The 16,157-nt window shown below is 35.3% G+C and overlaps 1 protein-coding gene across 2 annotated transcripts in view; it reads left to right on the top strand.

The window, feature by feature from the left end:
* Positions 1-16,157, top strand: part of DMD (dystrophin) — a 978,378-nt gene that overhangs the window by 266,126 nt on the left and 696,095 nt on the right. For both annotated transcript variants that reach the window (XM_063392999.1, XM_063392994.1), the window contains 4 exons: positions 3,704-3,854; positions 8,888-9,007; positions 15,015-15,116; positions 15,240-15,347. In XM_063392999.1, the coding sequence (XP_063249069.1) occupies positions 3,704-3,854; positions 8,888-9,007; positions 15,015-15,116; positions 15,240-15,347 (481 nt within the window). The remainder of the gene's footprint in view (positions 1-3,703; positions 3,855-8,887; positions 9,008-15,014; positions 15,117-15,239; positions 15,348-16,157) is intronic.

Genomic DNA, 16,157 nt, shown 5'->3' with positions numbered 1-16,157 from the left:
CTTGGACACAGATAATACTTTAACCAAAATTTACATAACCTGCCTCACCTTTTTCCAGTTGTTCCAACAAATATTGTCTTGCACTATATTGAGCTACAAAGGAGAGAATATTTCAAAGCTAGAAAAGGATAAGGAAAACAAATCTTTAAGGCCTATAAAACTCAGTCTCATTAGAAGAATAAATAAGAGCTTAGATTTCCTGGAAATATTGCTGTGGTTTTATCAGAGTGCAAATTACACTATTTGAAAAAGGGCAAGTCTTATGGTTTAAAGTGTAACTACAAGTAGAGAAACAATCCATTAAATATTCACAATAATCTTTGGAGATTTTTAATGTTATCATATCTGATTTTGAAATTTTGATTTACATAGTATCATCTGAGATAGGAAATTCCATAAATGTTAAAGCTTGTGGTCGTGCCACAGGGGAGTAATTTGGGTTACAGGATACAGAGATAAAGTATATCTTTTCTTACTTTCTTCATAAATATACATTGAACAAATTCATCTTGCTCCTCTTTGAGCTTTATCCAGTTCCACCTTACCTTGTGGAGTTAACTGGCTTATCCACTGCATTAAAAAGCAAACTGTGATTTTCAACTATTGCATGACATAACTCTCTTTCTTGCAATATATTCTCACCAATTCCAAGCATTTGTTTTCTTTTCAGTTTGCTACTGAGCATTGAGAATGTTTCCTTTATTCTGTCGTCCTTTGACTATAAAATTGTTGATGCGTTTCAGATGTTTCAACCTAACTTATTCCAGTTCTAATATTTTTTTGGAGAGAAAAATGTATGATGCGTTACTGTAGGGAGTTTGTATTGGCCCTACATATTTTCATTTAACTCCACATGTGTAAGTAGCTACGTCTCTGAGTGGTACTTTGTCTACTTAAAATGTCCTTTAACACCAGTTTTTAACCCATCTCCCAGCTGCAGCTGTGGGTCTGTCGCTGTTTGTCTCACTGAAATGACCACACAGAGACTCGGAAAGTTGAGAGAAGGAGGAGCAGGGGCAGAAAGCCCTGATTTGTTTATTTCATTCATTAGAATGAAATAAACAAATTCATTCTTTTAGAAAGGTGACCATGGATTGGAGGGTGGAATTCCCGCCTGTCAACCACATTGGTCAAAAGGACTGTCAAACACACCCTCCTCTCATGGGAAAGAATGCAAAAACAATGACACTGTTTACAAAAAACAATCTCTTGTTTACGTGAACAAAGTGTGAGAAGTAAGAACTTCTACTTCAATATGAATGCTCAGAAAACTAGGAAATCTCATGGTGGCAGCAGGTCATTGCTTGGGGAATTGAATGGCCTAGTATCTTCTAAAGGAGGTCATAGTTGTGCAATACAAATTCAGTCGCTTCAGAATTCAGTTCATTCAGAAGACATAAAGTGATAGGGACTTCACAGAGTTTGGTGCTAGTATTTAATTTCCTATATGAAAACAAACAAACAAAAACAAAACAAAAGCCCCAAAATACAAACAAACAAACAAAAAACCCGTGATAAATTCAATGAGAGTTGGGATAGGGCAAGAGAAAATCTCTCAGGAGTGATATACTTAGGTATAGTTAATTCTGGCCTTTTGGTCAAACCCCTGTTTTTCAAGAAACTGGCTGGAGGGTGATAAAAAGCTTTCATATCACAATATCATATATTTCTGGGTTATTATACATAATTTAAACTCTCAGAACACATCTTCTACTTCAGCTTCAAGCACAATCTTCTGAGCACATTGCTGTAATCGTGTCTCTAAGGCAACAGTGACACGTTTAGCCAAACAGGGATGGTTTTTGTGAAGATGAGAACAGCAAGGCTGTCTGACCTCTGTGCTGGTAATGGGAAGTGTGAGAAAAGGCACCACACTTTACAGCACAGGGAAAACAAGAGCAAGCAATAAACAAGGGCAGGGGGAAGATACACTGATAAAGATGCTGTAAAAGGGAAAGGGTCTTAGAAAAAGTGATTGCGTGGTCAGAATGTCAGAGGAAGTTTGGAATACAATAATGCCTTTGTGTAAAAGCAGCCCAGATTTTATTTCTCATGTGTTCACTGTGTATTGAAAGCATCTGACTCTTCTAATAAGCAGTTCACTAGTGTGCTGAAGGAAAACTGTCTGCTTGCTTGTTTTTTCTCTTAATTTCTTCCTCCTGGCCTTTCCCAAACAGAATTTTCTGCAGTAAAGCATCTCAGTGATAAATATGTCACTTTAGAGAAAATAATGCAATTTACCACTTTATAGGGAGTTCTGCAACTTTTAAAACACATTCAATTCAATGAAAAAAGTGGTTTTTTTTTAATTTGAAACTTATGAAAGCCATAGTATAAACAAAGGTTTTGATAGTCCCCTGAGGTATATAAATAAATGCTAAGCCCTCATATCAGATGTTTATAAAAGTATTTTGAAAACAAGGAAGTACCTGGTGAATGGTAAGAAAGAAGCAACATTCTTTTACTTAGGAATAAATGGTGACTTTTTTAGTGATTTTTTTAAATTTTAAGTTTATACTCCTTACGTCAGAATAATATCAATGTTATGTATAATACATGCTTCAACATATTTTCATTTTCTAAATTCAGTTTACTTTAACAGGTTTTCTGTACAGTTTATTTAATTTATTGCTGAGAGGAATATCTCCAGGATGAAGCATTGTACTGTATATTTATAATAGCTTAGTTTAGAACATCAAGACCATAAAATACACAGTTGAAAGTGAAGGATTGAGATCTGAGGTCCCTAATCCCTTGTGAACCATGGGGTTTATTGAAATGGGGCATCATCTTTCTGTACTCTGTAATTAATAGAGAGATTAGGACAGAAACAATACTATATGAGTCCTCTGGTGGTTTTAATCAGTCTTTAATATATGATTTCCAGTTGATAAAAAAAAAGAATAAGATATAAAAACAAATCTGAAATCATAGAAGACTGTTGATGAAGATTTTGTTTAGGAAAGCTTAGAGAATTTCTAAACAGGCAAGTGTAAGTGGAAATCTGTAATGCGTTTTTGGCCAGATCATTTTGATCTATCTATATAATTTCATTAGGCAAAACTGAAGTATTTCCTAATTTTTTTCAGTTTATTTTCCATTGAATAACTGAAAAGATAGTGGGTTTTCTATTTAACATCCCAAATTAGAGGAAGCCTAGTAAGGCAAGCTGGTTTTTACAGCATTTTTTTACAAAAATATTTGTAGTGCATAAAACAAGCTTTACAAAAACAGAGTGTAGAAATTTTGAACTCCAGCTCTAATAGAAATGAAACTGGAAGACAAAATTTTAATAAACCAAGTATTATATGATGTAGTCAGTTCCTAAAAAAAAGTCTTAGAACAGTTTTTCTAAATCAAAATGGTTTCAAAAAAATTGAGTTACCTTCTGTATATCTATCTACAGAACAATAGAATTTGCTGGGTTGGAAGGGATCCACTGGGGTCATGAGTCCAGCTCCTGGCCCTGCACAGACACCCCCGGAGTCCCACCCTGTGCCTGAGAGAATTCCCAAACACTGCCTGAGCTCTGCCAGGCTGCTGCTGTGACCACTGCCCTGGAAGCTGTTCCCTTTTCAAAGCATCTATTTCTATTCTGCCTTCAAATGTAACCTCGAGGAAATCTGCTAGTATGAGGGGCAGATGTTTCTACCTATTGTTCTCTTCACTTATAAATTCTAACTATTTTTTCTTTGTTTTACAGTTTGCATAAAATCCTAATGGATCTGCAGAATCAGCAGCTGGCCCAGCTAGCTGACTGGCTGACAAAAACAGAGGAGAGGACAAAGAAAACTGATTTGGAGCCCTTAGGTCCAGACCTGGAGGACCTAAAGCGTCAAATAGAAGAGCATAAGGTATGCTGTGGTGTGCTTCCAAAGGCATAAAAACCAAATTGGGTGTTTGACATTTTAAAAGCTCTACTCCTGCTGTTAGAGCATGGCAAAGTAATATGAAATCTTGGTTTAATATTTATTGTTCTGTACAGTTAACAAGGTTTTGTAGACTTTATCACAACTGTGAGTTTTATTCTGATATAAAAAAAGAATTGCTTTCTTTTTATATATAAGCAATAAACTAGAATATGCAAGGCAACTGTAACATCTTTTCATTACATTACAATGAAAATATATCCGTTTTTTTAATATTTGTGTATTCTTCTTTTTTCGTCTTGCTTTTTTCTCTTACATGTTGTAGCAGCAATGATGCAGTAGTCAGACCACATAATATTGTTAGGACTCCAGAGATTCTGAATATATATTTGCACCAAGGATATATTATGCACTGTAAAGTGCACTGCTTTCTAACAGTAGAAAATACTTTTTGTTGATGTATTTAAATTACACAAAAAAAACCCAACAACCAAACAAAAACCATCAAAAAACCCCCCGAAGAACCCCTGCCTCAAGAATAGACAATAAGATGGAATTTGGCCAATTTTTTCCATGTAACAGTATTTTTTAAACTGGAAGAATTCAGAACCAAAAAGAGAGAGGGATAGCTTGTGTAATATTGATTCCATTTATGGGATTAGATTGCCTTGCTTCATATTAATTAAATTTAAGCATAAATTTATGTATGTGTCTGTTGGACACAATGATGGTAAAGAAACACAGAAAAATATAGAAAACAGAGGGGATTTGTGAGGTGGTGGAGATTTAATGTGATGACCTGTTAACATCTCTACATCAATGGCTCAAAGCTGTTCCTTGCCATGGTATCTTGAGAGATTTTTACACCTGATGCTTCATGGCCTGTGTCTGTGCTAATCCAGGTTTTAGAGGGCAGATCATCCTGAAAAACAATTCAAACTGAAATCAGCTTTTACAGTTCTTTTAAAAAGAGGTCAAAAGCAGCAAAAGACTTCATGATGCGCTTGTGTGTTAAAGATGATTTCTTTGCATTCTGATTAAGGAGTGCTACTGAAGGAGAATACAAATTCTGCGGCTCCTGCTGCTGTCTGTGCTGTCTGTGCTTGCCCTGTGAGGAGACAATGCATTTCAGTATGAGGGTTTGCTAGCTAAAGACATTTCCTGACATTAAATTTTCTTTTTTATAAAAGACAGCCCGTAATTATGAAATGGTAATTACAGAAAAAAACATAAAAGATTTTGGATACATCAATACCAAGACTTGAATAACTTTACCCCTATTTCTATGCATTGTATGCTTGAATACTAACATAAAATGTAATCCTTTTATTTATGCAATCTCTTTCTGCTGCTTCTTTCTAATACTGAGAAAAATGGATATTTAGCTTGTATTTGAAGATTCTGAGTGAAGACATGCAGAAATCTCTTTTCCACATGCTCGTTCTTCATTTTGGTGTGTTGAGTTAGTGAATATTATTTATTTATGAGTATTACTTTTCAAATCTGTTTCATGTGCAAGAGGCAATTTAGACAGAAATGCTGGAAATAAAATGGTTTGTGTTTAATTTTAATTACATTTATATTCATTTATCACTTGCCTTATTCAGAAGCCAAAGAACAGGGTTTCCATTCCTTCAGTTATTGAGAAAGTGTCCTATAATTTTATTGAATTTTACATGCAGCCCACCTGCCTCCTATAACAAGGGTTAAAACAATGGAATTTTTATAGGACAGTTATTGCTTCATTACTGAACAAGCAAATAAGAAAGCAAAACCCAAAACCCCTTTTCGTTTCCTCTTAGTCTCACATGAGTCTGGTTGTATTAGAAAACAATGTTTTGTAAATTCATAAGAGGAGCCAGAAGTTTGAGGATATAAGAAGCTATCGTAATCTCAAATGAAACAGACTTCAGCAAACATGATAGGTTTGGGTTGCTGTCATCTCGCCTCTGTCTCTTTACCCTTATAATTTTGCCTTCCTCTCTTTACCTGATCGTTAGTAGGTACTTTTCACTCTATTTCATGTTATGTATCCCCTTTTGACTTATGATTTCCATACATCTGATTTCCTTATTCTATATATTTTAAAATAATGTTGCAAAAATATTGGTCTTGAGTTCTTGTGACTGACACTTCAATTTCTCTGCTGGGTAATATTAACAAAAAACAAACAAACAAACAAAACCAACCAACCAACCAAAAAACCCACTAATGTCCATTGGAAATGGCAACCAACAATCAGAGCAGAGAAAAAACACAACATCCTTCCCAGCATGCTGCTTAGGTCCAAAAGATATGAGGTTGTTATCTTGATGGTACTGAAAATTTTCTGAGTGGACTGAAGTGGTGAAGTAGAAAATTTTATGCCATTAGAGTTCTGGTAAGATATCTGGCATAGTCAATATATTTTGGAAAAATAGTTAAACATGTCAGTGTTTGGGGGATTTGTTTGGGTTGGATTTTTTTTGTTGTTTTGGTTTGGTTTTTGGAGGGGTTGTTTGGGGTTTTGTTGTTGTTGTTTTGGTTTGGTTTTTTGTTGGTTTTTTTTTTTTTTGCTGTAGCATTTAAAGTGTTTTTTCTCCTGTTATAATTATCCCTTTTTTATAATTTTATAAAGAAGAAAGCTACTTTTCAGTAAAAATCTTAGGACCATTGAGCTGTCCAAGCAGACTATTGTATTGGAAATTTATAATTAATTTAAAAATTGTGCTTTTAATTGCACTGGTTTTATTATTCCAAAATGTTATTATACCATATATAGTTAGTGGATTTTTATAGTTTCATTATGTTTCTAAAAACATGTAAGCCTTTTTTAGTCCTAGGATTTTTAGTACTTCACATTAATTTCAAAGGTAAAATGAGGCACTTCAGTGTCCAAATATCAAGATGGATTTTCTTTGTGTACTTAGATGACTTTGGGAGGCATTTTTATTCACTTTGAACTAGATTATGTTGGAGTTGTGTAAGGTATCTGACAGCTAGGAATTAAAGAAATTGTGGAGTTTTATGAGTTTCTCTTGTTGCTATCTTTATTCATTAACAACTATATCCATCTTACATTTTAAGTCCCTGAAAATTTGCTGTTTCTCTAATAAGCTCAGGACAACTTGTTAGAAATTTCCATTTAAATGGTTTGAACAGAGTGTGCTCTTGCCTTGAAACTGTCCATCATAAATTCCTGTTCCAACAGGATCCTGTAAACAAACAATTCTCACTAATGAATTTCATGGTAAAAATAGACACTTGGGTTATCAAGAAAAGTCTTTTACTGCAGAGTAAATGGAATCTGCCTGAGGATTAGATGATGGTTCAACTTTCTGGTTCATCTGTTCCATGACTTTTCAAGTCTTTCACAATGTGTGAGACTCCCCCCTCCAAAGTGCCCCCCACTCCTGCTAACTCTGGTTTTGTTCTGGGGTGCCATCTGTCAGATTCCAGCTAATAAGGAAATAAAAGTCACCTTGTCCATGGCTGTAGACTTATGGAGCAATGGATTTCTTTTGTTTGCCTTAAAGAGGGGGTTAAACGTGGGGGAAGTGAGCTGTATCATACACTCTAACCCATGGCTGCTCTGCCTCCCCTTCCCTTTCTAATGCTGGGTTATAAAATTCTGAGAAGTCTGACTTCCAGAGATGACTCTAACAATTTAGTATACTTCACAGTCCTTGAGAATTGTTTTATAGTTTAGCTCTCTGAAGCAAATGGTACTCACAGGCATGAAAGTCAGAAAAAGGAGGATTCTTATATTGTCTCCACATGGCCATGAAAGAAATTAACTCTGAAACGGGTGGTAAGATATTTATGCCCTAAAAACAAAGTAGTCTGTGAATACCTTTCCTATTGCTTATAACCACATTATGCTTTGCGTTTTAATTTTTTAAATTAATTTTCACATAAAAGTAAGAAGTTTTATAAAAAAGGGTTTTAGAATGCATGACCTTATTTTCATCAGTACTTCACTTCATAGCTGAGTGAATTACTCTACTTGAAAAAGAAGCAGAAAACCACAACATTGTGAAATTCAACATAGTTGGTAACAGAGTCAAGGTTTCTCTTGTGACAAGGCCGTGTTATTTTTCAGACTGTATCTATCCCACTGTGTGTGCATGAATCCCTAGAACACGCTCAGCTGAAGTGCTGAGAGCATAAAGGAGGACTTTGGTTTCCCCCATTCTTTTGTTGGTTTGAAGCAAGTTAGAGACACCTAAAAAATGTGTCAGGGAAGATGGAGTCCTGGATACATTGTTTTGTTTTGTTTGTTTGTTTTTTCAGGGGAGTGGTAGGAGGTGTTCTCTGTGGTTTTAATTGTCATTACCAACACCACTTTAGCTCCTTCCATTTTTGTTGTTGTGTGTCCTCTTGCTGCCCCTGAGGTCTGGCTGCTCAGTTCCCTGGTGCCAGAGCTGGGCTGGTTTTGATTTCGTTAACTATAGCAAAAGAGGAGTTCCATCTTTCATGACAAGCAAGGAAAAAAAAGGACAAGCAAGTTTTTAATCAGAAATCATGAAACACCTTTGTTTCTTGTTTAGTTTCCTAGTTTCTGCTGTGAGTGAAACCAGGGTGCTGCATGAATTTCCTAATGGTGGGTCAGCTGAGCAGTTTTCTCTTATGTCAGTAATGTTGTAGGGGTGCCAGGCTGAAGTTAGTAAGTGTTTGTTTAATGAAATCTATGTGATTTTTTATGTTCTTATAATTTTGAAAAAAGAGTAAACTTTTTCTTACAATAGTATGAAGTACAAAATTGAATTCAATGGCTATTTAAAATCTACAGGCTATTGGTATGTATGCATATTACATGAATATCTGTAAATCAGCTACATAAACTCAACAAATTATTTCTCAAGCAAAATTTTCAGTCTGGAATATTCTATTAAGAGTTAGGACTTTTGAGTGAGTAACTTGAAGCTCTGGAGTTCTCATAGTTAGTCAGTTGTGCTAGTTAATCAGTCAGTGGCACATTTTTTGTTGGTTTTTTTTACTCTGGAACACATTCTCTAACACATGTGCTTTCATTATAGGCATTTCAGGAAGATCTGGAACAGGAACAAGTCAAGGTGAATTCCCTAACCCATATGGTAGTGGTGGTGGATGAAAACAGCGGTGACAGAGCTACTGCTGCACTGGAAGAGCAGCTTCAGGTAATTAATAAATGGCAATGCCAGTCCCAAAAGATTAAAATTGGGAATTTTTTAAATAAGAAAAACCAGATAGTTAATGTGTACAGGATCATAATTTGTAAAGAAACAGTGGTTATTGAGAAATATTAAGATTATTCTGTATTTTTCTAGAGCACTTTTGAGAGGAAAATCATAATTTATTTCCCATTATTTTCTCATGGCCTTGTTTCTTAGGAAGTGAAGGGAACTATCACTCAATTGTATTTTCTAAATACAATCACTTGAGTATCTTTAAAAGAATGACACATTGAAGTGACAGAACTAGCAGTCAAGATATTCAAAGGTTTTTCAAACTAAGTTGTGCATACTAAAAGTTCACTAAAAAAGTTGCTATTGCTGTATTATTCATATTCCAATGCTCTTACTATAACTTCTGAATGAAATTGGATAAACAAAAGTCGATAATTAATGTTGGGATACAATTAATGATTGAAAGAGGGTTCTCTTGTGTTGGTGGTCGTCTCTCCAGGCACACAGCTTGGGAGGAATTGCAATATTACAGCCAAGATTCCTTCTATTTTTCTCTTTCAGAAAGGAGAAAGTGTTTTTCTTTCATTTTGCTTTATTACCTAAAAAAATAAGAGTTTGTGGGTTCTAAATCATTAACACCCAAGGTTTCTGTAGAGAAGCAATCAATACATTCAGCCAGAAGGTACAGCTGTAGCACAGACAGAGACCTGTGTGCTGTCTTGAATGTAGCTAACTTGGGTACCAATACCAGCAAATTAGTGATTGGTTTGGAATTTAGAGTACGTTTGGCTGAGATGATGAGCACTGCCACTTCAAATGTAATTCTCAGTTTTCTCTACTGCAGCTACTTAGTCACTCAAGGAGCACAACCCAGCCAAGATAACAATGCAGCCTCTACTGATCCATAATTATTAATTTCTTTTGACTTCATCTTAAGTCAAAATAGTCTTAACCTTCCAGAATTTCTTGTCAGCCAGCTCCTTGGAACTGTTCTGTGGAATAAAGCAGACCCTTAACAAGAGCATGCCTCCAGAAGCTAAACTAAACTTATAAAATATCTTGAATGGAAGAAGAGAGAAAATAATTAAGAGTATTTGATATTTATGGCACTTCATGAATTAGAAGATGTAGAAATGAGAGTTTTTAATAGTGTGGAAAACAAATGAATCATTGGTGGGTTGCTAGACAATTTATCTATTTTCACATCTTCAGAAAGAAGAATTGAGGGAACACCAGGTGACACAGCTGCATCCCATATTGTTACAATGGTTGGAAAGGAACCATTAGTAACCTGTGCAACATCTGTGGCTGACTCGTAATGGAATAAAGTGTGAAAGGGAACTCAGACATTACTGCAATAACTTAAAGAAACATAATGAATAATTAATGTCGATGAAATGCACTGGAAATGCACAGTTTGTAACTGTACTAGTGCAGAAAGCACCAATTATTACTGTCTTGGAAAAAATACATTCCTTGAAAGATGCTAGAAAGACAATTCCTGCCACCCCTCACCCTGCAGCACAGGCCACCTCTGAGCAGAGCAAGGGATGGCGTGGAACAGTCCATTTGCTCTTCTGTTACATCCTTCATTCACAGTTTCTTACAGAAGAATCTGGAAGAAAATATAATAGTTCCATTGCCCTGGAAGTCAAAGAACGTGTAGCAATATTACAGATGTTAATAAAACCCAAGTACAGATATAAAGCGATAAGGTTTAGGGAGGTGTGGAAACTTTGGTATTTTAACACCCAGGAGAACGGAGTTACCATACTCCACCTGCTCTCCTAGAGAAATGTTACACCTCTTTTCTGTGTACAGGAACTGTTTGGATTTTTTTTTTTTTTTTCATATCACTTGCAGTCTGAATATAAACACAAGAGATAAAATGTGTTGACAGGCACAACCATTAGAGCATTTGACAAAAGGCACAATGGAGGAAAGTTCCAAGCTTCATTATATATCTGTCAGTCTGACTTCTAAAAGTAGAACAAAACAAGAGCATGAACTGTCAGACAAAAGAGCTTAATAAGCCTGGCTCACTGAGGTTCTGGTCAGCATCAGATTAGGAAGAAAATGAGCAGTTATTTGTTTCCATGTAATACTCAAAGATCCATTTTCCGAGCAGGTGCAATTCAGTTATGCCTTTCTTTTTGAGGTGGTGATTCCTGAAATTATTTTATACATATAAATATCTATGTATGTGTTGTGTATTTTTTTTTCAAATGTCTGTGTAAGAAAAAAATTTCACGCCTAAAATGAACTTTTTGAGATTTTGGGTCTCAGGATGCTTGTCAATAATCTATGCTGATTTTAAATGAACTGTGTAGAAGTTCTTAATTCTTATTGTCTATGCAAAAACATATCTATTTAAGAGTCAACTAATTACATAGAAGCCAAAAGTGAAACAAATTATTAATTGCAAATTTACTCTTGCTTGGAAAACTAAAACCAAACAGAATTTCAGGGCTTTTTTTAGGAACCCTAAGGTACTTTGAGAGACTTCAGCTAGACTGGGTGAGTGTGAATATTAAAACTACTTTTAGATTACTTTGATTACGTAACATCAATGTGTGACATGTTGAGAAGCTCTGTTTATGCTGCTACTGAGAACCAACTATTTAGACTTAAAACTCCAAGACCCCAATTAAACTCAGTCCACGGATTTACCAAGGCAGCTGTGGAATAAAGCTCAAATGTATATTTAGTGCTGCAAAATCAAACCACTTCAGTAGCAAAGCTGCTGCTGTACTCTGACTCCTTTCTACAGGAAAAAATGGAGGGAATTATCTTCACCTCAGAGAAATGGCTGGATAACATACAGAAGCCATGAATGCAGGGAGATTTTTTTCCCTAATTATACCCAGCAGACAACAGGTCTCTTAAGGGCTCTTGTGAGCTGGCTCGAATTAGAGGCTTCCCCAGGCTTCATGGGTAAGGGTCTGTGCTAGAAAGAAATCTGTATAAAGTGTATCAAATGCTACTTGATGGCTTATTCCCCTGCTGGGGGAAGGGAGCTTCGAGTGTATTTTCCAGGATTATAGATTCATGTTATTCAGGGTACTGTCCTTTGATTGAAGATGATATATGGGTAGTTCTTGTAAAAATACATCAAAATAAGTGAGGAATGTTAAAGAATGAGTGGAGTATTTCAGCTGACTCACTGAGCACTTATGACAGGAAGTTACATCCCACAGACTTCAGGGATTTCCAAAGCATGCTTATCACAACATGATATTCCTCGTTGATGCCTGGGAAGTTGAAATCTCTCATAATGACAAGGGTTACTGATCTAGAAATTTCTCCTAATTCCCTGGAGAACAGTTTACATCCTGAGCAGCCTGGAGTTCTCCATCCCAGATTTCCATCTGTGGGACTCATTCTACTGAGTCTCATGAATATCCCAGCTGTGGGACCTGACCAGTGCTTCCAGTTCATCCTGTTTGTTTCTCCCACTCCGTGCTGAGCATTTCAGAACTGCATGCAAAGCTTATTGTTGTTTGGTAAAATCTCTATGAATGGGCTAAATGTTCAGTTGTAAAGAACTGATTTTGGATATAAGCAAAATAATTATTTTTTAAAGTGGATAGCTATACCTGATTAGAAAAGCATTTATCAAATAAGCTCTGTTAGTTGCAGGCTTGCAGTACATTATTTTAGTCCAGTGTTCCCAAGAGTTATGTTTTACTCATTTTCTTCTGTTCTTGTGCTTCGTTACTTTGACTTATTAGCAGACTAAAATATTTCATCTTCTGTTTTTGATAGTCATAAGAAATATTCTTTCAGTGTCCTCTGAGGAGAAAAAAAAAGATCATCTTTTGCAAGCAGATTTCTCTAGAAATTCAAGTTAGGGCTGTAAGAAAAGGCTTTTTTTTTTTTTTTTTTTACAGGAAAGCATTTTACTCATTAGTGCAGATTCAGTCAGTTTCTCAGAATAATTGTTTTCCCAGGTGTTTTGAACACTTGGAGCAGTCTGAGTTTCTGGGCATCACATAGGCAACTGTTTGATGTGAATAGAGATTTAAAGTTGAGCACCATGTGATTTAGTGATTAATAACTACTTCATAAATAACAGTCCTGACATGATATTTCAAACTTGAAACTTCATGTCTTAAATCCACTCAACCAGACAGTGTATCTTGGTCTCATGGTTGTAACAGCCTCTCATGAGAAATAACCAGATTTAAGGTAAGTCCCAGAATCAGCAGTTTTATCAGTGAAGTTACTTGGTCATTTTGCTTACTTTATTAAAATAAAAGACCTTGTGAAATTATTGAGGAAAAAAAAAAAAGGTTTTGTAGCTCTGAATTCAAATGCTGAAAATGGCATTTTGTATTAACTTTTTTATTGCTCAAATCAATATATTTCTCACAGCTAAGGCAGAGACAGATGTTTGATCTTGTTCTTTTGAGGTTTGGGTGTTTTCTAGAGGACCAAGTAAAAAAAATACTTTTGATGGTGTACCACAGTGATAATTGATGGAGGTGTTATTGCTGTTGTTGAGAGAATTTTTTTTTTCATGGTAATCATTAAGAAAAGCCAGCGCCTTGCATGTGAGCTATTTAAAAGTTGCTCAGGTATGAGAATTTTTATAAAATAGCTATGAGGAAGGATATGCTTATGATTTTTGAACTAGTAATTAGCAAGATAAAAAATATTCAATTGAAGATTTTTATGGTTTTAGTGTCCACTAAATGGAAAATTGTATCTGCTGACTCTTTACTGTGATGTAAAACTGTTAATGCAACAAATTTAGATGGCATTCTGAAATTTTATCTTCTATATCCTAGGAAGTAAAACTGAATTTTTTTTTCTTCCAGGTACAAAATACATTTCTAATTTTAACCTTGATTTTAAGAATCCACTATTTGGACGCACATTTTTGCTAAAATTAAATTATATGTAAATACTGAAGATATAGCGTCATATAATATCTCAAGTTATAAGGGACCCATAAGTGTCATGAAGTAAATAACTAAATATATAAAAAGGAAGAAACTATTACCTATTTGTTAGGATGTGCATTGAAAGTGGATGAAAAATAAGGAACACAGTAGTATGGAGTATCTTTCCAGAAAAGAGTTTTGCGGGGTTTTTTCGTTTGTTTGGGTTTGGGTTTTTTTGTGTGTGGTTTGTTTTTTTGGTTTTGTTTTGTTCTGTTTTTTCGGTTTTTTGTTGTTGTTTTTTTTTTTTTTTTGGTTGGGGTTTTTTGTTGTTGTTGTTGTTGTTTTTGTTTGTTTGTTTGTTTGGTTGGTTGGTTTTTTGTTTGTTGGGGGTTTGTTTGTTTGTTTGTTTTTGTTTTTGTTTTTTGGAAACAGCTGAATAATTTGCATTCGGTGTCCAGAGGTAATTAAGTTACTATAAATCATTGCAATAAAAGTTTTCTATCATCAGTTAAAATAAAAGAGAAGAGAACAAGATGGTTGGTGTTTTGTGTCTTTTAAATACGTACATAGTAGCATGTGCTACAAATACCTGGGAAACCTCAATAGGATTTGTGCTGGTGTGGAAGTTTATAAGGATGAGGTTTATATTTTAAACTGCAATATTTTAAAAGAGAGAAGAGCTTTGACCAGCTGTATTGATGATGCAACTTAAAAGCCTTTTTTTTTTTTTTTTGCTTTGGCTGCATCTTTGGCCATCATGTTTTATGTTTCAAGCAGTTCTGTTTTGGGCATCTTAAAGTTTTGAAAGAGAGCGTTTTTTCTAAAGTGTAGTACTAGAGACTTGCTAGAAAACTATCTGTAGATTAGTATTAAAATATTCTGTGTTTAGAACTATTGCTTTCCCTATTCTGTCCATTTTGGTTTGATTTCAACTGGTCCTAAAATCCATTTCAGTGTGATATGCAACATATTTTAAAGGCATATGCCTGAAAAGAAGTCAACAAGGAAAAGGTTTCCATAAAAAATTGTAGTGTCATAGGGAAAACATCTTTCCTTGTTTAGTAAGAAAAAAGTCAAATGCAAACCCCTCTTTTGTGTTCCTTTCTGTCCAGCACTTTGGAAAACGGTGGGCAGCCATCTGCAGATGGACAGAAGAACGATGGGTCCTTCTGCAAGATATTCTTCGTAAATGGCAGCATTTTGCAGAAGAGCAGGTGAGGAGCTTTTTAAATCATAAATTGGAATGTTCTTCAAAACATTATAGGAAATATATTTTTATATATATATATATATATAAAGGGCCTGACTGAAGCTTTTTCTCTCCAATTTAATTTCAGTGCCTTTTTGATGCATGGCTTACTGAGAAAGAGGATGCAGTGAGCAAAATTCATACAACTGGCTTTGGAGATCAGAATGAAATGCTGACCAATCTAAGCAAATTAGCTGTATGTATTTTCCATTCTTCTGTTTTATGTTCAGCTTCCTTGATCTGAGTCTGCATGCACAGGGAGTTACCCCACTCTCAGACCGTATGATTTAAGAGAACATCTGTTGCATACTTGGGAATGGGCTTTGCCTCCTGTGGGGGGAATAGGTTGGTCCATAGCCCTCCTGAGAAGGGAACCACTAGATAGAGATGTTTTTCTTGGTTGTATCTTTGGTCAAAAGTTTATGAAATAAAATAGCATTTGGGTGTCTTAAAAATATGTATACTTTTATAGGGAAAGTTTCTCTGTTGATGGTGTTGGTGTATGTATTGTGGGTGAGACTATATATACATATGTGCAAAGGAATATGCATATGAGGAAGTGTTGTTATGATTTTCAGACGACAGGAATAAGAACATGATTCTCGATATGATGGTGAAAATGAGAGCAAACTTTATTCTTTTCTACTTTTAGAGAGTAGTTAGGTACGAAGAACATGATTGGTTATTAGAGTCTACACCTTATTATAAACATCCTTTGCCAGTAAACGTGTTGGAAAAACACCACCTGCGGATGGTTTCTCACTTCCCAAGGCTTGTTTGAATTCCTCCTTTAGATTTCTCAGGCCAGAGTGAGAAAGTTACTCACCTGCCTTTCACACAGACACTGGCAGAGCCTGAAGCCTAAATTCAGACCAATTGTATTATCAGTACTACCACATGGAAGTACTTATCCTACACAAAACCCTGCCATCCATTCCTTGAACTCAGAGAAGCTGAAGGCTCAGAAACTGAAATGTTGAAATTAGTGTTCCTTTACAACTGTAAC

The sequence above is a fragment of the Prinia subflava genome, chromosome 3 (assembly GCF_021018805.1).
Source record: "Prinia subflava isolate CZ2003 ecotype Zambia chromosome 3, Cam_Psub_1.2, whole genome shotgun sequence".
Lineage (NCBI taxonomy): Eukaryota > Metazoa > Chordata > Aves > Passeriformes > Cisticolidae > Prinia > Prinia subflava.
This window is presented reverse-complemented; position numbering and strand designations above follow the sequence as displayed.